This window comes from Protopterus annectens, chromosome 9.part0, assembly GCF_019279795.1.
Source record: "Protopterus annectens isolate FY-2018-M chromosome 9.part0, PAN1.0, whole genome shotgun sequence".
Classification (NCBI taxonomy): Eukaryota; Metazoa; Chordata; order Ceratodontiformes; family Protopteridae; genus Protopterus; species Protopterus annectens.
Window position 1 is genome coordinate 157697214 of NC_056743.1, and position 25758 is coordinate 157722971.

Below are 25758 nucleotides of genomic sequence, written 5' to 3' on the forward strand. Positions count from 1 at the left end.
TCTCCATATTTGGACAGCCTTTAGATGCCCTTCCTTAGAATATTTTGCCACTCTGCTCCTGTTGAATTTATCACTATAGTGTTCTTCAAGAGGCTGATCCTGCTATCTCTTCCCACAGGTGTGTCTTGTTTGCTGAGAGATATGAACCATGTCAGTAAGGGAAGTGTTCTGACAGTTATTTGAATATGGTATGGTAACAGGCGTGCTGGACTGGGATGGTCTACCTTTTTAAGGTGGTTACTTTATGTGGATTGTGGGATTGCAGTGGGAGTCCTGGTATATTGTAATGCCTGCAGTTATGGAATAGTATGATTTTTACTACAGAAAAATCAAATGTTTATGCAATCATTTGACCTGTATTGGTTATATCTTTAATACCTTTTGCTGTGATAGAAATTTAAGTAAACCTGAGTCGGTCTGAATTATTTTGTGGGAATTTGCATATATCTGCCTGAGTACTATGTATTTTGTGGTTCTATGTTGAAGGACATGTTCAGGATGGCAATAAGATCCACAGTGAAGGTAGTGCAGCCTCTGGGAGGAAAATAATTAATTGGAGATGCTGTGCCGATGACAAATCCTTGAAGGTAATGTAGCATTTTGTATTCCTTGTTGGTAGTTTGTGATACATAGGAGATGTATCGATGGCAAATCCTTGAAGGTAATATAGTGTTTTGCATCCCTTGTTGGGAGTTTGTGATACATATGGCTACAGCAGACTGGAATCTTACAGTACTGGCATGAAAAAAATAAATACAAGGTGTATCAACCTCCTACAACCGCAGCAGTTTCATATGTAGTATATATTTCCTCTCTCATTTTCGACCCTATTAATGTGTTCTTAAATCTAACAGTTCATCTAAATGTTCCAAAAAATGCATAGTAATCAGGCAGCTATATGCATATTTCCGTGAAATAATTCAGACCGACTCGGTTTTATAGTAAAAGGTATTAAAGATGTAATGAATAGGGGTCAAAAGATGGGTCTATATCAGAAGATCAAAACTCCAAAAGAGGGAATGCTCTTTAACCGAACTCTAAAACTCAAAACCACACAATATTGAATGTACAGAACAGCAATTTTTTCCAAGGGAAAAAAAAATACTGCTCCAAAAAAAAAAAAATCCAGAGACAAAATAAAGTGGTGGGCTTTGCCCCCCCCCCCCCATTTAAATATATCAATTCCGAGATTGGACCACAGTGGAATAAACAGCAAAGTCCTGACAATGGCCCAGTATTTTTTTCCCTGGGGAAAAAATTGCTGTTCCGTACATTCAATATTGTGTGCTTTTGGGTACTAGCATTCGATTAAAGAGCATTCACTCTTTTAGTGTTTCAATCTTCTAATATAGACCCTCAAAAGATTACATATTTATTTGCTTTATCTGTGGTAAGAATCATACTGCTCCATAATTAATGCATACCTAGGACATACCAGTCTTATCTCTATTGTTCATCAAAGTAGACGTTATGTGACAAAAAAAACTAACCATGTTAAAAATACATTGAAAATTATCTGTTTCCACCTACCAAACTGACTGTTTATCTTCAAAATTTGATCAGTAGGATACAGCTCCTCTTTTCCAAGATCATTCTCTCCAATTGCTGAATCATTCTCTAAGGAAAAATAAACAACAGTGGAAACAAAGCAACAGTTATATTAGTATCTGAAGTGTGAGAAAACGTGTGTTCTTTCAAACTGAACTGCATGAGAAAGTTGTAGTAAGTTGTACTGAATCAGGATAACAGTGAAAAGTAAAGTTGCCTTATACTTTTGCTTTACAGCGAGCCATAATATATAAAACAATTGTACAAAATGAAACATTACTGTACATTTGCATAACCATTTAAACATGAAGATAAACCATTGCTTCTTTCCTATGAATTGTTTGCATTATTGTCAAATCTATTGTTTGGTGGTTACTAACGTCACAAAATGATTTTTTTTTTATTTAGACACTGTCTTGATGAACAGAAAGGCATTTCCTAAAAATTCGAGCTAAATCTACATGCAGTCCTGTTTGGAGACTTGTAATCAAAGGGGCTGAAACAGTCAGAGTAACAATAACAATTACCCAGAGTCATAGCTACATCTTGTGGCATCATGTGCAACTGTTGTGATCTGGCATTGAGGATCAAAGAAAAGAAAGGTCCCCTCCACTGAGTTGAGGACAAAAAAAAGTCCTCTCCTCAGAGCTGAGGTCCAAACAACCTGTAGCAAATGGCTTGCTACAGTCTGAATACTGCACATTAAAGGGCTTCAGTCCTGATGGCATATGTAACGTTTCCGAATGCCAACACCACGACACCGAGCGGCTGGCATTGTGAGCCCTTTACAATACCAAAACAATACTGCTGCAGTCACCACACATACACATACACACACACACACACACACACACACACACACACACACACACACACACACACACACAAACACACTACTGGCACACATAAAACTAATAACAGTGCTACAACCTAGAAGAGAGATAGTCTAGGATGTACATGAACCCAAAGGATAGTACTGCATGTCATACAAATGCCACATCACACAAATGAACTATATAGGAAAAAATCTCATCACTCATTAGAAACAAAACTCTCCTCTTCCTTATATAGAGTGATCTATAAGCACTAAGTAAGACCCTAAGGTGAAGTATAAAAGGGGGAAAAGTGAAAAACAGTTATTATCTTAACATAGCCAGTAATACCAAAAATAGCCAGAAGGCATTCTTTAGCTACATTAGGAAACACAGAAGTAATGTCCAGTTGTGCTCTGAATTTATTTATAATGGCATACCTAACTCTGACCCTGAAACCATACCTAATACCCTTGTAGGCACGTTTAGATCCAGTTTCATGCTTCTCACGTACCCCATCTTCCTATCAATTTCTCCTTTTACTGTCCCACCTGATATCTCCTTACATCAAGTGATATCAATAGCCTCAATAACAAAAACACTAGTTTCATGGGTGCAAACAATATTCCAGGATGTCTGATTGCAGGTATCAGTCACCACGTGTTCCACTTCCATCTAAATCACTTTAACCTTAGTAAGTAATTATAGGTCATATCTACTCAAACTAGCTGATTTCTTTGACAAGGTCAAGTGTATGCAAGTGCCAGTCTGTCCATTTTGTCTACCATGGCCTTGCTAAGGACTTGGATACCATTTTCCTTGTGGGTATAACAGATAAAGTCTCCAGCCTCAATATTAATCCTCATTTTGTCTAGTAGATAATAAATTGGATTTCCAGCACAATTCATACTGTAAATGAGGCATAACTGAAATATGCTACCACTCATAAAAATGTTAACTTTACTGCTAACAATTTAAAAAAACAATTATGGTGAGTATATGGGTAATAACATGTACCAAGAGGGATAATAGAGCAACAGAGATTGTTCAAGAAATATCTTGTTAAAATGTCCATTAGTATCAAAGATTATCTTTATTTTTATGTTTTATTTATTTGCTAACTGGTTAAACTGAACTGGTCTAGTGCAGATGTTTGTTAGCCACAGCCTGACCCACAAGTGCAAGAATATGCAGTAAGTATATATATCAACAGTTTAAAGCAATAATTTCCAACCAGGGTGCTACAGTACCTTTGCCATGGTGAAGCAGAATCAATGTTTTTTGTCTCCCTTGTATTTTTTACTGTTTCTATGTAGTTATGCAGTATGAATCATCAGTTAAAGCACTTCTTTCATACACAATGACATGACAAATGGAGCACATGTGCCGCACTGCACATGACAAATGGAGCACATGTGCCATACTGCACATGACAAATGGAGCACATGTGCCGCACTGCACATGACAAATGGAGCACATGTGCCGCACTGCACATGACAAATGGAGCACATGTGCCGCACTGCACATGACAAATGGAGCACATGTGCCGCACTGCAGCCTCGGAAACCAGTGCTTTCTGTACTAATTCTTTCTTGCTTCCCATTAATATGAATGGAGGGAGAACAGATATCTGGGAATTTGATTTTATAATATTATTTCTTCCCATGGTACTGCAGCTCATCTACTTTGATTATTATTTTCTGCACTTATTCCTGACCCTAATGTAGGTTAAGTGATCCAAGAAAGGAAATTGTCTGTAAATTGCACAATTAACTATCTTTTTGTCTTAGTAAGTTCTCAGTTTCGAAAGTTATCCAACATTGGAATCAGCCTCTGATCCTACTAGTACAATTTAAGAAAGTATAATTAGTGAGATAACAGAACAGGTTTATTAGATACTGAATGAACTTTTCATGTTCAGTATAAATAAATTAAAAGGATATAATTTTAGAAAAGGGAGTAAGGAAACCATTTGAAGCCATATTAGAACATTTATCACAGAGGACAGACTCAGAGATATCAATTTAAATGATTGTATTGGGTATACTTTTTAAAGAGCATTCAAGTGTAGTTTTGGCATTTATTATGTATATGAATATTGATTCTTTAATTAGCTGTTTAAGACTATAACTTGCTAGCATAAGTTTAGAGGATACTAGTGCTGCCTCACTTTATTGCCTAAGTACTCATGACTTATAGCACTTAGCTTTCCAGTCTGATTCCCTGTCCTGATGCCTTCTAGGTGGGCTGTGCATCTAATGTATGTATCCACATGGGCTTTTGTTGGGATCTATGATTTTTTTCGCACACGCAAAAGGTATGCCGATTGGTGAATAGACAATCCTCTAAAATGAATATGGATTGTAGGCTTGAGTGTGTGTGTGTGTATGTGTGTGTGTGTATGTGTGTGCACGTGCGTGGGACTGGCTTTCCATCAAAATATAGATATACTAAAAACACTCAAGCTGCATATCTCTCAACTTCTCAGAGCAAGACATCTGCACAAAGCCAAAAATAATGGGAGGAAGGCCAAAAAATAGGGACTGATTTTAAATATTGCTCCTATAAACTTAGATAGTTGCTACAGTAACAGGTTTTGTATTATTATGTATTTTCTGAAGGATATAAAATCTGAAACTCAGATATCTGTAATGACTTCAATCTTCAGTAATTTGTTAGAAAACCACAAATTTCATGAGAAATGCACCAAAAATATAAGGCAAACATTTGGATATTCTATGAAAATCTAGACTGTTTTGACATATGTTAATCTGATATAATTTAACAGGAGATTACAATGTAACATTCACTATGTAATATTTGCTGCAAGTTAAACTCAAGACATGTCTATAGAACATGGTGTAGGTATATACTCATATAACATACCTATCATGAGAACATTCAGTTGTTTTTTTTTTCTTTTACATATTAGCACACAGACAGCAATAAGGCATATGCATATTTTATCCAAACAAATGCACATTGAGACCAATAATCAGGAGATTACTATAGTGAGTGTGAGAATGCATGACATTTGTTTGGTTTTACTGCATGATGTGGATAATTAGTAACATGGCTGGTACCAGGCAGCATTCTTATACTGATAGGTATGATTTCAATCAGATAATGAATTATAAGTGGGATATGATTTAATCTGAGAAATAAGAGTTCATTTGAGAATCTTGCTGCCATTTATTGAGAGCCAGACACAGATTTGGACTACAGTGGTAATCAAGTTCTTTAAAGTCCAATAGGTCATAAGCTTGATACTTAAACCTATCAATTTATCTTTTGTTTTAACAGGAAGTTGGAGGTATTTTACTGTCATCTTCTTCCATGTAAAAGACAAATACTGAAGATCACCTGATTTTGAAAATACAAATTGGCAAAGACATTGGATAGGTAGACAAAGACTGAAAACATTACCTGGCTTGTCTGGGTCTAATGTCAATCGTATTACCCTTTCATCCTTTTCATCAAAGGATTGTGACACCTACAAGTTAAAATATACATGGGTTAAACTGTCAGTTCACAGTCGATTTATGCTAAAATCTGCAATTACAAAAGAGCAAAGGTCATGAACAAAGCAGCCAAAAATTCCAGATCTAAAATTATTCAGGCTGATAGGTTTAATAAATATGTTGTCTTTTTTTACCTACTGATGTAGAAACCCACAGTTTCAAAATAGGGCTTGGCTGGGTGAAAGTCACACTTAATTCATCATTTATTCATTCATTCATATTTCTGTACATGCTTTATTCATTGTCAGGGTAAAGAGTCTTTGTGACAGTCAGTGGGCATAAGACAGTGAACTAATCCTGAATAAGATACAGGTGACTCATTATACTATACAGTTATTTGTCTGTTCCCTGCTGATAATCAAAGCATGATTTAAATTGGGTAATCATTTGAAATGTCAGGACACACAGTGCTAAGTCCCAAAGTGCAGTCTGGATGACAAAAACACTTGACCTTGTTTATAATGTCATTTTTCTAAATATTTCCTTTTCTCCAATGTACAGAGATCTCAGAGTTGGTATATATAAATTTGGGGGAAGGGTGCAGAGGAGCTTCCCCTTGCAAAAAAACATGTTTAAAGAAGAATAGACAAACATCTACAACAACTGGAAAGGCCACAGAAACACCTCACAAAGGATTACTGGCCTCAAACAGATGCCCTATGCAGACTGTCTCAAAAAACTCCAGCTTTACTCTATCGCATATCGCCTACTCAGAGGCGATATCTGCCTAACATACAAAGCTATGTCAAACCCAGAGCTGTTGGACATGCTCCACTTAAAGAAATCCCAATCCCACCGAGTTACATGCTCTAGGGACCTAAACCTTGTCACCACAATAAACAGAACATGCCGGAGGGATAGATTCTTGTTCCAGAGACTTCCCATACTCTGGAACAGACTACCTATCTATGTCAAACAGAGTTCCTCATTAGCACTCTTCAAGAAAAATCTTGATGATTGGATGGGAAATAGGAAATTCACCCCGGGGATCACTTCTGTTGCTCTGCTCGACAGGGGCACAGGAAAATAATTTTCTTGGGTGACAAAAGCCAGGGTACATTTTTGGCTAGGCTTATATAGGCTCTAGGGCCAATAGCCTAGTACCCTCCTATGAACCTATGAACCTATGAACAGCTCTTCTGGATTTTTGCTTTTTGTCTTTTTTTCCTCATTTTAAGACTAGGGTTTGTGAGTCCCAGCATTTTAATAGGGAGCCTTTAAACTATCAAAGTTCTATACTTCCCAGTGTTATAAACTTCACAGGGTTCCATCTGGGTAGTTATTGCTTATTTCAGGACATATTTAGTAGTTTTCCTGCTACAAGGTTTATGGCACTGATATAATATGAAAAACATAGAAACGAATAAGCACATGTGCAAAGTACCAGGTTAAAGGCAGGAATGCAAAAAGCAAAAATATCAACCGCTGATACACAATAAAACAATGAGAATAATGGCAGGGATTGGGAGCCCGCAAGCATGGCTGACCCAGCAAGATGACTGACCTCAGAGATTTGAAAGCAGAGACAAAGCAGCTGAAACAGAATGCAGCTGAAAATAGACTTGCAAAATGAATAGCCATGATGTTTCTGCAGGTTATTGACTGAGAAAACGGATCAAAAAGACCAGTATCTATGTGTATGATGTCCCAGAGAATGTTCTTGATGTTAATGCAAACAAAGATGGAAAGTGATAGGGTCTACTTTAAATCAGAGAATGCTTAAAAAAGCGAATGCTGATTTATTGACCCTCTTTAAGTGAAAGTTGAAAAGCCCGAACACTCGGAACAGAGATTTTTTTCGCAAGGAAAAAAAATTGGTGGGCTGTTTTTGGGGGACACAGCCCCTCACATTTTGGGGGTTATTTACTGTTTTGAAGTTTTTTTTTGGGGGGGGGTTGTGGAACAGCGATTTTTATCCCTAGGAAAAAAATCACTGTTCCAAGTGTTCGGGATTTTAAGCTTTCACTTAAAAAGAGTTGATAAATCAGTGTTTGCTTTTTTTAAGCATTCACTGATTTAACATAGACCCAATACATGTATAAATCCATGGCTAACAAATCAATATTAATGTACAAAGGCTGCACTCTGAATCTAGAGCAAAAATAATAAAACAAAAATATTTAACTGATATGAATCTTCTACGTATGACTTCATCTGACTCAAGCAGTTTATAAGATAAATCTTATTTTTTGCTTTTGATCAAGACCCATAGTTTCAACTGTTCTTTTCATTTGTTGACGCTTAACTGAAAGTGTTTTGTCAGGATATTTTGTGTGTTTTTTTTCTTAATGACTGCCTAAATTCTTTGGATTTGTTATAGGAGAGAGTACCAGTTTGGGCAGGGGGGTCATATGAAGTTGGAAGGCCTCAGAAATTCTCTGTTGTCTTGTATGAATATGAAAGAAATGCCTATTTCATAAAACCTCAGAAAAAAGGTACTTTGATCAATAAACACTGTCCAAAACTATTCACGAACCCAGTACCTTAAAAAGAATGACTTTGTAGGAATCCGCTCCCTCCTCACAGAGAGAACGTTGTTCTGTCATGGATGGTCTGTAAGCCTGATTTGTGATTGCTCGGAGGTCCTAATGTTGGTAGTTGATTTCCCTTTTGCTTCTTTGATATTTTACAAGTATCTGAGGCACGTTAAGGGCACAAAGTATATCAGAAGTAGCAGAAAAACTATAGAAATTAGGGACATGTAGTGGAAACAAAATCAACAAATGAGACTGAATGCTGCAAAATCACCTGAAAACTCCATTCAAGATGCATGTCAAAGCATTAGATGAAATTCTGAATCAGATTCTGAGGAGCAAGCAGCAGTGCAAGATCAGGGCCCACGAGTGAGGCCTGATTCTTACAATGTCATTGTTCTGGTTCTGATGATGTAATTGTTCATTTGAAAATCAAAAAAGGACTAATGAAGATGAATCTTTAGAAGGGTAGGAGCAAATTACATAGAAAAAGGGGAATTGTGGGAACATTAAATACAAAATAATGTTTTGGAGGAGAAATGAGGTTTAAGGGAAGGCAGGAGCTGAATGAGCTGTGTAATGTCTGACTGACAATGACTGTATAGAAGATTATAAGTGACGTATAATATGCAACTGAAAATATGTCAATATGGTTTATTTACATTTATATTTCATTTATATAAATGTATGATTATCTGTGTCATACTGTAACTGACAATGCAATAAATATGTTTCTTGTTAAAAAAGGATAATAAAATGTGCTACAAAAGGTGAATGGATTTCTTTTTTTCTCTGTATAATTCAATGCTACATGCATAGTTTTAGTTTGATTCTTGTATCTTGAACTATTGATTTTCCTTATTAACTCATTACAGCCGAGTGATGTATCCAGATGTTTCTGCAGTTACATCCTACTGCCACCTGTAGGTTTCTAATATAGCCTGTTCATATTTTAATTAATGTTGTTTGTCTTTTCGGCTTTTCCCGGTTAGGGGTTGCCACAGCGGAATTCCGGTCCGCTAATCATTGGCAGTAGATTTTTTATGATGCCGAGTTGCCAGCCCGACGCCCAACCTTGCGCAAGGCACACTCATTCACGCATGTCTTTCGGAGGCCACTCGACTGCGGGGAGGACATGCAGACTCTACACAGAAGGCATTCCAGCCATGAATCGAACAGGAGAACCTCTTGCTGTGAGGCAACAACGCTACCACTGTACCAGCTCATATTTTAATTAATAATTCCAAAAAACATACTAAATGCAAGCTCTTAAAAGATTTCTTCTCAAACTTATATGATCAGTAACACAACTGCAGTGATGTTTGACCTCCTTCTAGAGCTGCTATAGAGATACTATTTGTTTTTTGTCAAAATTTTCATATTTCTGTAAATTTCTTAACAAGAAGTAACATAGACAGAACTGCTTATCCTCATATTAAATCTCACAAATGGACAATCAGAATGCTGCTGACTGTATGTGTGTACCAACACTAGTTACTCAGATATTGTAAGTTGTTTACAAAATAGTACACAGTTAATACTTACTGCGTTCATTATGACTTATAAAATCCATTTTAAGACCTAGAATATAATGAACATTACAACTTTAAAAATGTATATTTATTTAGTAACCCTTATAGCTTCAGATATATAACTTGATTTTGTCAAAAATCTCATAACACAATCACTGGCATTGGATGAAAGAGTTAAAAAGTGTCTATTTAGGTCAATGCTTATCAAATACTAAATCTTTCTATGCTTGTTCATCAGCAATTTATGTTGTGCTATAATGGCTACCTGACTCCCCATACATTTATTTATTTATTTGTTGGTTTGTTTGTACATTGTTGATGGGGTAGAGTACTGATAGTATGTTGGATTTGACCCATTCTACTGAAAACACATTTCATACTTTTGGACATGTAATTCTGTAAAATGTATTTGGTCTCATGTAACTAAAATCATAATAAAAAGCTTATATAAACTGTAAAGTCCCCTAATTCTAACTTGACTATATCTGTTAGAGAAAGATGTGAGTGACAATGTCAGACAACAGTGTTAAGGTCATAGGTAATGTGAAGCTGCCCTAGTAAGGTTCTGTCATTCCTTTTGGTAAACAGAAAAACTTATAGTGAAAATGTATGCTTATATATAACTACACTGCTAGGCATTCTTTCTAATGTAGTACATTTGTGATGAGAGATGGACAAAGATATCCTTGGCATTGTTGTTTGGCACAATGTATGCAGGGTATCTGAGAATAGCAAGTGTTTTGTATTAAACTACTTTTTGCACAGGCTGATAATTCTAAACTACTCTAGTCTTGCCTGGAATATATCAATACTCCTCACTTCTGTTTTAGTACTGTTCATCTTATCTGCATATCCCTGCGGATGGCATGTCCTTCATACTACACACACACACACACACACACACACACACACACACACACACGCACACACGCACACACACACACACACACATATGTATATATATATATATATATATATATATATATATATATAGGGTTCTTAAAAAGACTTTTGGACTTTAATTCTCCTTAGGTGTGAATATACCACTCTAGAATAATTCCAAGATGCACTTAGGGATATATAGGGGAAGCATCACCTATTTTATTCAAGAAAGGAATAACAACTAGGCATTTACATTGAATGAGTTTCTGTCAAAGAATATTTTATTATCTCAGTCATATTTTTGGAGATACTTTCTATTAAGGTATCCTTTTTCTTATGAGTCTCCCTACTAAATTACTCAAGACACATCCCTACCAATTTTATTTGACCAAAGTTTCCTCTTCGGTTAGTAAAATGGTGGTTGGGTAGTTAAAGCTAGGTAGATATATATCAACCTGGTGTTCCAGGTAACAAAGTCCATATTACATCAATGCTGGGTAAAATATGAGATCTATGAAGTATAACATCAGACAATGCATCATTTGAAACTACTCTTACTGCTTTAAAATCTTTCTTCTTCACACCTGTGTTTCCAGAGGACTGCTGTAAATTCTTATTTGAGAGTTACTGGACTCAACCAGACAGTATTAAGCACAAATATAAACTACCTGTTGTCTCTGTTAGCTATTAGGTCTTTTAGATTTGAAACACAAAATGTGGGACACCTTCATGGTACATATAATTTGGGAAACCTCATTATTCGTAACTTTTTGAGACTTCCACAAAAGATCATCCTGGTCTCAGCACAAGCATGGATCTCTCTACCAGCTAATCTTTTGATATCATTCCACACAGAATAAATATAGCTTGTACAGCTTGCAGGAACAGTTAGCCATTGAATGAAAACTCAGGATATTTCCACCTACTAAATTCCCCAGGTAAATGAAAAGAAGAAATGCAATTTTACTTGTAATTGCTAATGACATTATTCCCACACTGTTGACTCTGTCTGTATTTACAAATGGGTTGTGAATCCAGTCTTCAAAAATATGTTAAATGAAATGTCAATATTTACAATTATTTCCTTTGTTCTTTGCAGAGGTATTTCTGTGCAATTGTGTTTTTAATTGCTACTATTGTTCTGTATAAAACGTCTGATTTGACCTGTCTTTTATTCTGTTTCTGTTGACATATGACATATCAAAACTAATTGGCATGTTAATTTGGAGCAAAAATAAATAAATAAACAAATAACAGGTATAACTTTGAGGTGTAAAACAAAACCTGTTTTTCCGTTTTGACAATAACGTTCATGTTGTAATTAAATCCACAATTCAGGTAAAACAGATGAGCTTGGCTGAGACATCATATTCAAGAAACCAGAGTGAGCAGAAAATAAATGTATATCAAGGAAGAGCCAGAAGTGAACGAGCTGTGACTATGTGAGATCATGGTATGAAGCACTGAGATAACGGTTTTTGTAAATGGCCACATTCACTAGCAAAATAATTTAGATGGCTTTATCAAATTAAAAACAATGGGGAGAGAGCTACAGTATGGACATGAACAAAAGCAAAGAAAACCTCAGAAATCATAAACTAATTAAACATGAAGAACTGAGGCAATATACTCTTAACAAGACAATATTTGGAATAGATAAGTGAGTGAAGCAAAACATTAGGCTAAGTTTGTGAGGTATCAGAAAGAAATGGAAATTATACAAGTGCCCCTGCAGTTTTGTAGAAGTCAAACAAAGAAGAGAGCAGAAGATTAATCACTATATGAAGAGGTGATTGGTAAATTTGTTTTATTTTACTCATTTCTTAACCAGGTAAGCCCAGTTGGCACATGTGCCCCTTATAAGGGGTATCCTGGGAGTGCCTTCTGCTCAAGTGATTTGTTCAGAATCACAGAGTAAAGACATAAAGGCTGAAGGAATCAAATCCTGTATTCTTAGCTAAAGGAAACAGCTTGTTAACAACTCAGTCACATAATCTGTCCTAACTATACTGAAAGCTGATTGTATTTTGGAGTCTTCCAAAAAGTAAAGAAGCCACTGTAGGAAAATGTAGAAAATCGGGAATCAGGGGAGAATGATGACCAGCAAATGGTGGGAGGAATCAAATAAAACTAAAAAAGGAGAAATGGACAGGGAAAGGTGCTAGTAGTGACGTGAAGGTGTAAAGAACAATATGCTCTGGAAGAAGATTGCATGTGATCCAGGGTTAGACAGGGGAAAACAGACCATGTGAAAGCCAAGTGTCAAAGGTCAAGAAGGGATCAAATATTCTCTATGTGCATTTTTTTGTATATGAGGTCAAATTACATGTCATATAGAACAGTCAAGGTAGGAAAGCAAATAGCAGTATAGTTAGAGAAATGCTACAAAAATGTAGAAAGGTTACGTTTCCTCTGTGGGGCTATCAGTGCACCATCCAAGCAAAGTTAGAATTAATGCAGTTCAGTAAGATGGTAGCTCATGCAAAATCTAGGATTTTGGTAACAAGGTGATTCAGAGTATATTGGAGGACCATAGACCACATGGCAGAGTATAATTGTAGCTGTATGTGAAAGGGAAATGAGCTGAAAGGCAGGGCAGCTCCTGAGCACTGTTAGGTTAAGTAAAATGCTTAGAGTCATACAGCTTGCAAGTGGAGATTTAGGAAAGCAGACACAGCACTGCTGGATAAAACTTGCTTGCATTCTGTAGTAAAGCGTTAGATATGGTTGGATGAGATGGAGGACAATCAGTTGTGATGGTGAATCTTATGCACAGGGGTTTGAAAGCAGTGAAGGAAATATGAAGCAATAAACAGGAGGAATAAATTAGTTAAAAGTAATATTTTGCAATGAATTTGCAAGTAACAGACCATATATATAGAAAGAGGCAAAATACTCCAGGAAAAGAGAAATGTGGCATGCATACAGTATAGAAGATGATACCTTGATCTTACTGGATTTTTCAAATCCAGATTTACGAAATGATGTTGAGCAAAACCTAATAGCATTAAAGTTTCTTTCACCGAAACCCTTTCTCTCAGAGACTTTTACATACTGTAATCCTATTTCCTTGACCTGTGGCAGTCTTGGATTATCAGACATGGTAGAATTATGGTGTGCACTCTGAATTTGAAAGGAAAGAACTGTTTTGAGTTGAGCTCATGTAGTTCTGATCCTATAGTTATATAGGGTATACATAGTATATTTCAAAAGCTGTAAATTAAGGTGTATTGTTCATTTCATGGGCAGGGCTATTTATATTCATGAGGGTTTTAAAAAGGCCACAGTCACTATCAGAAGTAATTAATAACTATATGCATTGAAAAAATTAATATACAAAGAGATCCTAAAAATAAGCAAGGATTCAGAAACCACTAAGGATAATTGTAACTGGCTAATCAAGCTAACTACTACTAAAATGTGAGCAGGTGTGACTAATGCTAAAACGTATACATTCAAATGAAATGCTGTATTTATTGATTTTGTTGAATTTATCACTGTTTTTCAGCCTTCACTTGTTAAAGAAACACCATCCATTTGTTATTGTACTGCTCTTAGCTTATTTTAACAGTATTTTAATATTCATTAACCTGCTCTGGTTCTGAAAAAGCTGTTCTGAGTTTGCCAAAGTTCTTCTGAGTCTGCCAAAATAGTGTTTTATGCTGCGTACTTTTTCTGTATTTTGTTGCACATTTCTCAGGTTTAGTGAACTTATTTCCAAGAATTCCCAATACTACAGGAATTCTGCAAAGAATTTATTAATGCACTTGAGCTCAAAACCAGTTTGTTTTACACGAATGGGTCTTTTGCACTCTGGTGACAGCAAAGCTGAATTCAACACATCCAAGTGGGAAACTGCTGATTTAAAGTTTATTGTGTTTTTATCTGATTGGCCTGAGGGATTAACTGTGTAAAGGTCTTTCATCCTCCTGGTATAATGCGCAAACGTGATTACCCGTGCCTTATATATATAAACAAATTTCTCCAGTTTAAAATCCTCTATAGGAAATGCTGTCCATAGTCTCCTACTGTTCACAGCTTCTCAAAGAGCTGCCAGTTTGTGCAAAGGACAGTACCACTGCAGGTCATCTAACCGGACCTGCTCGACTTTTGCCAGAAGTCTGAAGATATTCTGTTTAAATCCAAAGCATTCACTGCTCAAGTCAAAAAATAGGTACCTTGTGAGTTTCCTTTGTACTTTGCTGACTGTATTTTATCATTTTACTGCCTCATTTTGTTGATTTTTACTGCATTTTTCTCTGCTTTAAAAAAGCTGTTCTGTTGCTTTAAGTAGCTCATGCATAGCATAGACTAGATTCAGATATGCTGAATTTAGGCTGTATTGTTACACTTGAGCACTATTCCACTGAACTGCAGTGCTTAACTTGTTCATAGATTCATAGATTAGTACTAGGCAAACCGCCCTTGTGGACCATTTAAGCATAGTCCATTACACCATGTGAGAATCAAACCCTGCACCTTGTGTTGGTAAGGTAAACACCTTAACCATTATGCCAATCTCCCACCCGAAGAAGGGAAACTCAGGCTCCGATGAGATTGTGGAAGTGGAAGTTTATTTCAGAGGATTGGGAGGTGCTGAGTTATAAACATATCTCTCCATCATGATTTATTTATCTGTTGGAGAAGATTTAAGCTCTCAGATCAAGCACTGGTGCAGATATTGAACTTGCAGAGAAACAGGATGTCCAGGACAACTGTGTCTCTACCTGCATGGTAAGCAAGGCAGAGATGTCTCCTCAAAAGTCTTTAAGACACTAAATAAAAAGATAGAGCTTCTAGCCCCTCTTGGCAGCTCAGGGATGTTACACCTGAGATCTTTTTGGTTGTTAACATTTGAGGGTCTTTGTAAATGTTTGATATGTTTAATGAGATACATCCCAAAGGGGTAGTGTACTCAATAATTGGTCTGATCAATGCTGAGTATAAGGAAGTGATTACCTTTTTAGATCTTGATATTCTTTTGGCAATGATCTGGGTAAATAAAAGGATGTCCTGAAAACAATTGTTATACTATGATCAAAACAGAGAGGGCTATCAACCTAAGTAGTTAGGTCCCTAGCTACATTTTCATTTTGCAGAGTTGTATTGTCTAGACATTATGATAGGTAATGGAGTTGTCTACTAAAAATGATGCTACTATGCTTTTTAGCATTCAGTCTGTGCCCAGATTTAGTACACCAAGTGTTTATTAAGGTGATTTCATTCTGGAGTAGTTGCATGCCATAGGATGACTTGACAACAACCCCCAGTCTGCAACCATCTGTAAACTTTGATGGCTAGAAAGGTCTTTCATGTCTGTCTACATATTCCACAGGGTTAACTTTATTTTTTTCAAAACATAAACATCAATCAGCTGTGTTTCAAAAGCTTTTGCATTTCAGTGATTGGTCATTAAACACTTTTGGTAATGGGCTGGTTCTTTTTTTGATTTTTGTGTACTTGTCATCTGTGCACCTTTACGTCATGTACAACCTTTTGGATTGAATTTTATGTTTATTTACATCTAGCTCTATCTAGCTATATAGATAGATATAGATATAGATGTGTGTGTGTGTGTATATATGTGTGTGTGTGTGTGTGTGTGTGTGTGTGTGTGTGTATATCTCTCTTTCTCTCTCTCTCACTCTCTCTGTATATATATATATATATATATATATATATAGATAGATACATACACACACATATATATCCTCATACTGTCAATACTTATATAAACCAACTCTGCCAAGATCCCACAACAGTGGGAAAAGGAGAATCTCCCTTCCCCCACTGTCTGAATGCCAGTATCAAAGCATGTTCAACCAAAAGTGAGTTGACAAATGCCATTTGACAAAACATCATTTGAAAAAAAATAATATTCAGCCTATCTATCTATATATGGAAATATACTTAAAATAATCTAAACAGCATAAAGTTGATAGCAAAAATATTTAAAGTCATGAATTTTGATGACAAAAATAGCTACCCCCCACCAAAAAATAAAATCAACAAAATCTAACCACATCCAATATCAGTGTTTTTGCAGGGGGGCAAGCCCTTCCTATGCCTCCTACTGATTTTATATATATATATATATATATATATATATATATATATATATATATATCATATGTCATCACATGAATGCTCTAACAACAACTGAATCTTTTATAAAGGAACAGATAAACCTTTAACCCTGGGAACATGCTATGCTGTTGTATAAGAATTACTTTTATAGAGGTTAATATTAAAATAATCTGCAGACGTTTTATTATTGAAGGAAGACTGATACATGAAGAAAGTCACATTAGCAAACACAACTTTTAACATTCTTTTGCAGTGGGAAAGCTCCTGTGTACCCTCTCATATGGGAGGATACCCCATCTGACTTATGTATACCAACTCCATGGTCACACAACAGTGGAGAAAGGATAATATATATTTTTACTGAAAGTGGCTTTTGAGCAATACAGCCACTGGGCTGTTTTATGTAGACATACACACGATACAACGTATATATATATATGCCAACTCTGGGATCACACAACAATAAAGCAAGGGCAAATTCAAAGTTTTTCATATTCATTTACATATTTTTTTGCTAGCAAAAGGCTTTATATATTTTGGCTTTAACTCAAATGAATGTAACCAGATAGACAGAGAGATGTTAAATAAATCCCCTTTGCTCTTGGATGATCAGGTAAACTTTTACTAGTTTTGTGATTTGATTTAAACAAAAGGAAAACTCTTCTAGCTGTGTGTAGACTAAAGCCAGAAAGTTTTGAATGGCTTGTACTTGTGTTTAAACCTCTCTTAGATGTGGATGGAACCAAGTAACATTATAAAGTCTATAATATTTAAACAAAAAGGTCAGAATAAATGCACATATTAAACATATAACACTTCCTTACCTTGGCAGGCAGGTTCTGTGATGGGTAGAACAACAAAGAACATAGAAAGACCATTAGAAGTTTCATTCTGGCACTTGTTCTTCAGGATGGAATAAATTATTCCCGTAAAGGTTTAGCTTTTATCTGTGCTGCCAAAGCAGAAGTAAACCTCTGTGGTTACAGATGTGGAAATGCAATGTACAAAACAGGAAGACGTTATCATTAGGACATTAAACTTATTCTTTCTAGCTATGAAGAATTTAAAATGTAGTAGCATTTGTAGTTATTAGAGAAGCTTGTATCTTACAAAGTACAGTAAGAATGTGGTTTGCACCCATAATGTTAATTGCAAACAAGCTGGCAAACTTCCGTCTTAAATAAATACAAAGAACTTAGTGCTTTCTCCCTTTAGGGCATCATTAAAAGTCTTCACCATGACTTTTGAAAGATCAAAAAAATAACCATAATGAAACAGCTAAGAGTGTTAACAAAAGTGCCATGCACATAATGATTTCAGAGAAAAGTAGATTCTTTTAAATTGCTATAAAACGTAGTTTTCCCTTTTATCTCAAGAGATGCTTACCTAAGGATATAACAATACTGCAAATGTACTTGTTCCTTGGGCTAGTAAGTTGCTGTTGCTGTTTTTTTTTCTTTTTTAGGAATGACTTATCTATGTTTCATTTGTTTTACAGGTATTAGTGACTTTCATCCACTGGGTATTTATTTTATAGTTGTGGTAGTTGTTTTCCATGGAAAATAATGTCAGTTCGTCTCGTAGCATGTTCTGCATGCACTCAGAATCAAAGGAATCATCAGATTGGAAGTTCCTTTAATAATACAAACCACTTGCATCTGATGCTGATTTGCCCTTCTTACTGCAGAGGGTCAAGGCTGGAAATAGGTGGGTGCAGATTTTTATTTTGCTTTTTCCTACTCTGACCTGCTTGGAACCCACTGGCATTCTTGATGGTTGCTTAAAGTTTGGAAGCTCACTGAATAATACAAACTGCCATGTGGATTTACTTTCCTCTCTAAAAACCCTTGAAAAGCTTCAAGTCTGGAAGAAGGTGGCCACACAACATTCCTTTGCCTTTTGTTGCCCTTCCTGACATATGTGGAACCCACTGATATCCTGTAGGTAGCTCAAAGAATTGCCAAATCTCTATTGTATCATCTGAAAATGTAGTGTTGTTGCAGTGTAAAACACAAATGATTGTTGAAATTGTACAAGATATTTTTTAAGAGTTCTTTGCCATTAAATGACAGTAATCAGAGTGGTCATGCTAGTTACTGCCCCCCACATTCCTACTACCTTGTTACATAAACAGTTGCAGAGCAGCAGCAGCAGCATTATCTAAGTAGTACGGGGCAGCAGTTTTGTTGAAGGGGCAGTAAGTTGTTGAAAAGAAACACTCCCTGTAATTACAGTTTTCTGTGTAGTAGTACTTATCAGTTGAACAGTAAGGGCTTAACACAGTATACAGTTCACTGGGGGGGGGGTCTAATTGTTTTTATGTCCAAGATGAGAATAAAGGGGTAGTCACTGCTGAAGTAGGAAAACATGATACAAAGTTGTGTTTGTCCCCTGCAGTTGCAGTTAGTCTCCCTGTATTTTTCCTGTGCACCCAGAGGAAGGGAAAAATCAATAACAGGTTTATGTCCTTGCTAATTGTTGTGGTAAAGAGTTGTATATAGCTTTACCATCTTGAATAATTATATTTTCATCTGATTTTATCTCTAAAAGTTAAGCAGCAAGCTCATTGTTTCTGTATTTATAGTAAATGAGCCTGTTTCAGTTGGGTAATCTTACTAAATGTGCAAGCAGTAGACGAGAACTTACGTTGATCACAGTGCACACTTTAAAACTGTTGATATAGTACAACAGCATTTTAACAAATATAATTGGTTGAAACATTGCATCTGTATTGTAATGCTTTAAGCTGACATTCTGATTAAGTTTTCAGGTGCTATAGGACTTACAATGCTAACTTTAAAGTTACATGAGGTTCCTACAGTGTTTGCTTAACTATCATGGCCACTCAGTTGGATTAGTGCTGTTGTGCTTTTTTTTTTTTGGGGGGGGGGTAGAGTTGTGATGGCTTGCTATGGTACTTATTAAATACAGGTAAATGTAATGTGTGTGACAACCCTCAAGGTTATAATACCTCTATATAAATTATACTTGTTTTATTCAACTAAATTTTTATCTGTAGTGACTATACATATAGTATCTGGTATGTTCAGCACTAGCTAAGTCTTCACAGAAAGTAGAGACTATTATTCCCCAGGTTTAACTCCTCATTAAATTCCAGAATATTTTAGAACTTCTAGTTGTTAACATTTTTATTTTGAGCATAGTGACTCCACATATGTTTAGCTACTAGTTAATAAAAAGGTAGTCAAGCTTATTGCAATGTAAAGAGCAGCGTCCATCTTTGCTAATATTCCATTTGCTACCTGCATGGCATGTTTGCCAATAAGTATTGCAACCTTAAATCTGCTGATATTTTATAAATTTTAATTCCAATTTGCATTAGATTTGAATTATGTGTAGCCTGAATAAGACACATTTAATTTTCCCCAACATTAATAATCCATTTGTGTTCTTTTCTTTCATGTACTCTGATGAGTAAGGAAGCCTAATTAATAATGCAAATGTCCATATCCATTTCCCCTTTTCAAATAAAACCCTTAGAGAGCTTCAAGACTGAAAGGAGGTGGGCACATAATATTCTTTTGTTGTTTCCCACTTCAACACATCAAGTCTTTATTGTGTCCTCCAGAAATTATTTACTGCTTTGCAGTGCTGGTACAGTGCAAATTACCTGTGATTGTTGAAATTGTTCAACAATGTATCCTATAAGCATTCTTGTCCATTAAGTTACAGTGCTCCCTACATTTTATTGTTCATGCTAGTTACTGCACCCCACTCATTCCTGCTAACTGTCTTGATTAAGCAATTGTAAAGCAGTGCAGCAGCAGCTTTAAATAAGAGGTATAGGATGGCAATCTTTGTTAAGAGGTAGTCAGTGTTATTTAAGTCACTAAACAAAAACTCTCACTGCCTTCACATTTTTTCTCTATAGTAATACCTAACAGTATTTCAATAAGGCATTAACACAGTAGACAGTCCACTGGCAGGGTTGACTTTTTTTGGGGGTGAGCAAGTTGGGAATAGCCTAATTTCTTTTCCGTACCACCATTTGCACCTGCCCCTCCATGAGTTCCTCCGTAGCTTTAGCTCTTCCAACCAGCAAGCACAAGCACTGCCCCATCAGCCAATCGCTTCTTTATTTGCTTAGTTGTAACCCAATCACTTCTTTATTTGCTTAGTTGTAACCCAATCACTTCTTTAGTTGGCTTAGTTGTAACCCACATCTCCTTTAACACTTCCTTCAATTACATGTGCACACACCTTTCCTAGCACAATTATTTCTTTCCTCACACTAAACATTCTCCTTTACTCTTTCTTCTTCTGAATTGCACAATATGCAGTTATCCCTTGCACCAAATATCCTTAATTATGTAATAATTGTCTGGTGAATCATTTCACTCTTTCTCCCCCAAGAGCTTATTGCCTACCTATTACATTAACAATGAGGTCTTACAGACTTTTGTCATTATTGATTCTTATACTATTCACCTAATTTACTTACCATCCTGCATATTCCAATGTCTATCAAGCTACACTCTCAAACCCTAGCACCAGATCTTTAATAAGTAATAACAGCATTAATTTACTAGTTTGACAGTCCTCTCTATATATCTACAACCCTTATCTCATTAAACAGTCGACATACATTTTGTCAAACTACTGTCTTCATTACCTCCAAAACAGTTCTGGCATGTTATTGAATTCATCTCCAGCAACAGCATCTTTCCAAAGCAATTCACCTCATGTCATCCCCCAAGCTCTGAACAATGCCATCAGATGCAACTTATCACATCTTTTAAGCTACAATAACACACTGTTTCTAGAAAGGGACACAATCTCCCCAAGTACTCCCCTAAACAAGTTGGTGAACTACACTTCTAATTTTAAACAATTAACAGGAGCAAAGAGACACAGATGCTGAAAAAGATACAGTGTACCTACAACCAATTTTTCTAAACTTTTATACCCTGAAATCCTTATACTGGTTAGGCAAATATTAAACACATCTTTTACTTTTATCCTTAATCCTAATTCTTATCTCTAGATCAGTGCCACACAGCCTTAAAATGTGCCTGTTACATCACTTCCTAAAACCCAAGGTCAACCAACTCATCCATGATCTGTCCAATTGCCAATATCTGCTCACTAGTAAAAATTCTGCAAACGATTACCTATGGGTAAATATTAGAGTGTATTACAAAATATGCCTTGCTGTCAAACTGACAGCATGAATTCCAGCCCTGTTACTGTACCTTAACAGGCCTATGAATACTCAAAAGTCAAAGGTACAACAATATGGACAAGGAACTATTAACATCAGTCATATTTCTTGACCTAAGAAGAGCATTAGAAACTGTTACTTGCTCTCTTCTTATAAACTGGTTCACAGAGAGGGGCTTTTTTCCTGAGGTAGTATTGTGGATCATGGAGCACTTGGCCAACAGGACCTTTACTATATACGGTGCAAACATCCACACAGTAAGGGGTAATGCTACTTGTGGAGTCCCTAGATGGTCTGTTTTAGGTCTACTCCTCTTCTCAGTTTTTATTAATAATCTGCCATGGGATTTAACAACATAAGAGTACATTCTGTATGTCGTTGATGCTGTCATTACCAGGCAAAGTAAAACAGCAAGGGAGATATTTAATAACCAATATAGACTTTGAATTACTCTGGAAATGATTTGCAATAATCAGCATCATTGTTAACACCAGTATGACCACAGTCATATAAATTGGCATGATCCAAAAGCAAAACTAGTTTTCTGCCCTTATTATGTCAAAATCCAAGTCAACTAAGTATTAGGACAGCTGGAGGCTGCTTACTTTTTCTCTGATCGGCTCCCAACTGAGGCTAGGGACAGCATACCCATTATTTATTTATTATATTTGTTGATTATGATCATCTGACTGAGCAAAAAGCCCCTTTTAAGCAGAGGCCCAAGGAAAATGTTCCACATAAAATACATACAGTACAGTTTGACTTAGTTAAAAACTTTATAGAAAATGTGTCAGTTGTAATTAACCCTTGTAATAATGCTTTATTAGCAATATTAAAAGCCTTATTACAAAGGTTAATTACAACTGACACTTTTAATTTTCTTTTGAATACCAAATCATTGATTTCCATTGTGTATGGCATCCCTAAGGTCCAAAGACATTAGGGCACCACCTTACAGATTGTAGCTGTACACAATTCTAAAACTTACCTGTTAGCATTTTTTGTGGCCCATATGTTAATGGATGTTATTTTTTCTACCGAATATATTTTGAAAGACTCCTGAGAATTTTTAACTAAGATTAAACATCATTTTGTCAGTGACAACTGTGATTTTTCAACCATTGATGTAGTTGATTTATTTACAAGTATTCCCCACCAGATATGCTTGGAGTTATTTCACTTGGCTGTTGTTGAACTTACAACATTTGATTCCCCAATGATTCATTTTATTGTAGACATCATGGATTTGATCCTCATTAACAATTTTATTTACTACAAGGGGAAATACTATTATCAACTTAAATAGGTTGCCATGGAGGCAAATCCTGTCCCCACTTATGCTAACTTGGTCTTATACAGTTGGGAAAGAGAATACATTTTTAATTCTGATTACAAGCAACATTGGCACCTATTTTTACAGTATTTGGATGATATTTTTTTAATTTGTGGAAGAATTATAACTATATTTCTGATGAATTTGTGACCTACATTAATCAAATTGACTACTTTCTAAGTTTTACATACAAACATTCTGATGGTTGTATGGATTATTTAGGCATGACCATATATAAAAACATTGACAAACAAGAATTTCCATCAAAATTATACAGGAAGCCCAATTTTTTGAATAACTATTTGGATTTCCTTAGTTGCTTTCCAAAACTCACCAAGAAAACATTCCTAATGATCAGTTGGTTAGGGTGGCAAGAATGTGTTCAGATTGCAGTAACTTTCTCACTGAAGCTGACAAGGTTTTAAAGATGTTTCTTGACAGAAATTACCCTTATGATTTCTTAATACAAATTAGGGATAACATAGTAAAAAGTTGGGTTATAAAATACACACCACTAAATGTGGAAAAAGTGGTCACTATTAATAATCAGTTAAGTGAACTTGAGGTTAATAATTCCTTTACTAATCCATTAGTTGTCATGTACAACTCCTATTTTCAAATGGTTAAGGATAGATAGTTCAGAACAACTGGAACATTTTAAAATGACTGATGAAGTGTTTGAAATTTTAGGTAATTCACCCAAATTTGTTTTCAAGATTTTAAATATTTATTTGAACATCCCAAACTTTGTTCTGTAGATAATCACCCTAAAGGTACTAGAAAATGTGGTGCCAAACTGACTGTATTCATTTGGATGTTTTTCCCTAAGAATATCCCTTTAGCTAACAATAATTGTATTTCTAAGGGGGTTTTTATATAGCACTTTGGGTTGTTCAAAATATTATATTGGAAAAAAATGTGCATAATTTCAGGAAAAGGATTTATGAGCATTTATATGCTATCACCAAGAACAATGTTAACAATGGACTGTTTAAACACACACGGGATTGTAAAGTGTGAAATTTCAAATTTGGTCTTCTGGAAGTAAATCAATAGGGTAGTCCTTGGGAAAATAAAATCGAAAATTTTTGTAGTTGTATCATTCTTTTCCAGTTTTATTTTTATGTTCTAGAGACATATGTTTCTAAAACAAATTACCAGTTTTGAAAAAATGATTGTGATGAGAAACTTCCTATAGTATTACTATCATTTCTTATTTAACATGATTACTCTAGATTACTTTTAATGTACAGACTGGACAACAGACACATGAAAAAATGAACACCGTCAGTTCAGTTATTTTAATTATGTATCTTCTTTAGAATTTATAATGCTACAATTAAGCTAGTAAAATTAAAATTAATCAAACACCAAACTGTACATGTTTAACTTGAAAAATAGAAATATAATGCAAGGAACCTAAACACCTTCCCAAGTGCATACACAAGTATATTCAGGTGGATATGACACAATGTGGAGTGATGCTTTTGTTATAACCTGAGATAGGTGCTACAGATGTGTTATTTATAGAACTGTAGGATCTTGTACAATATACAGTGTCAGTTACATTTGTTAAAAGGTTACAGACATTTTATGAAAGCAAATATGAAATGTGAACTGAGGAAATGAATGAATGTTATACAAGTGTAGAGCACTTTTTTGACATGTTGCTTTTTCTAAAAATAAAATGTTCCTTGATAAACTGGATGGGAAATTAAGGGACAGAAAATACAAAAAATATTGTATTATGACTATATGGCTGATAAATAATTAATGTGGTACAAACTGAAAATGGTCTGTTAAATATTATTTTTCTGTCTCTGTGCATATAGTTTGACAAATGTAAAAGGGGGAGGGTAGCCCTATTAATCAGTCTTGTTGTCCTCTTGTTATTCACAGTTTGACACCTTTCCAATGGAAATTGAATTTTTGCAGATGAAGACTAAGACTCTAGGTCTGACCCAGGAGAAGAAATTAGGTCTCCACATTTATCCCTGCTGCTATTCCAAAACACTGCCATTTTAAAGATGGAAAAAGACAAGAAGTTGAAGTGGGATCAGAGAACATAGGAACAAAAGTGGGCATCCTGAAAGGTTTTAAAGCTGTTTTGGATACCAAAAATGGCTTGTGCTTTGGAAACTACTTAGTTATTAAGGCACCTGATATCAAATTATGTACAATGACTATTTGTTATCAAATAAAGGATTGACTTTTATTCCTAAATATTATGCTCCTGAATTTCAGAGTATAAATGATTTGAGTGTTTTTTTATTATCTCTTGAATGCAAAGTTGTTATTCTATAACAAAAAGACATAAATGATGTCAGTGTAAGTTTTGATGTGTTCAACTCAAACTCCAACCTTCTTTCAGGTTCCTTACTATTTTC

At 35.5% G+C, this 25758-nt stretch overlaps 1 protein-coding gene and 1 long non-coding RNA gene across 2 annotated transcripts in view; one reads left to right on the top strand and one right to left on the bottom strand.

Annotated features, from left to right (window-relative positions):
• Positions 1-17796, bottom strand: part of LOC122811101 (high choriolytic enzyme 1-like) — a 154085-nt gene extending 136289 nt beyond the window's left edge. The window contains exons 1-3 of the mRNA XM_044082678.1: positions 17681-17796; positions 5787-5853; positions 1531-1617 (exon numbers count right to left, since the gene is read on the bottom strand). Of these exons, the coding sequence (XP_043938613.1) occupies positions 1531-1617; positions 5787-5853; positions 17681-17746 (220 nt within the window). The 5' untranslated portion in view covers positions 17747-17796. The remainder of the gene's footprint in view (positions 1-1530; positions 1618-5786; positions 5854-17680) is intronic.
• Positions 1-25605, top strand: part of LOC122811102 — a 33742-nt gene extending 8137 nt beyond the window's left edge. The window contains exons 2-4 of the long non-coding RNA XR_006366204.1: positions 12108-12222; positions 18355-18563; positions 25271-25605. This is a non-coding gene — a long non-coding RNA (uncharacterized LOC122811102). The remainder of the gene's footprint in view (positions 1-12107; positions 12223-18354; positions 18564-25270) is intronic.
• The last annotated feature ends 153 nt before the right edge of the window (positions 25606-25758 follow it).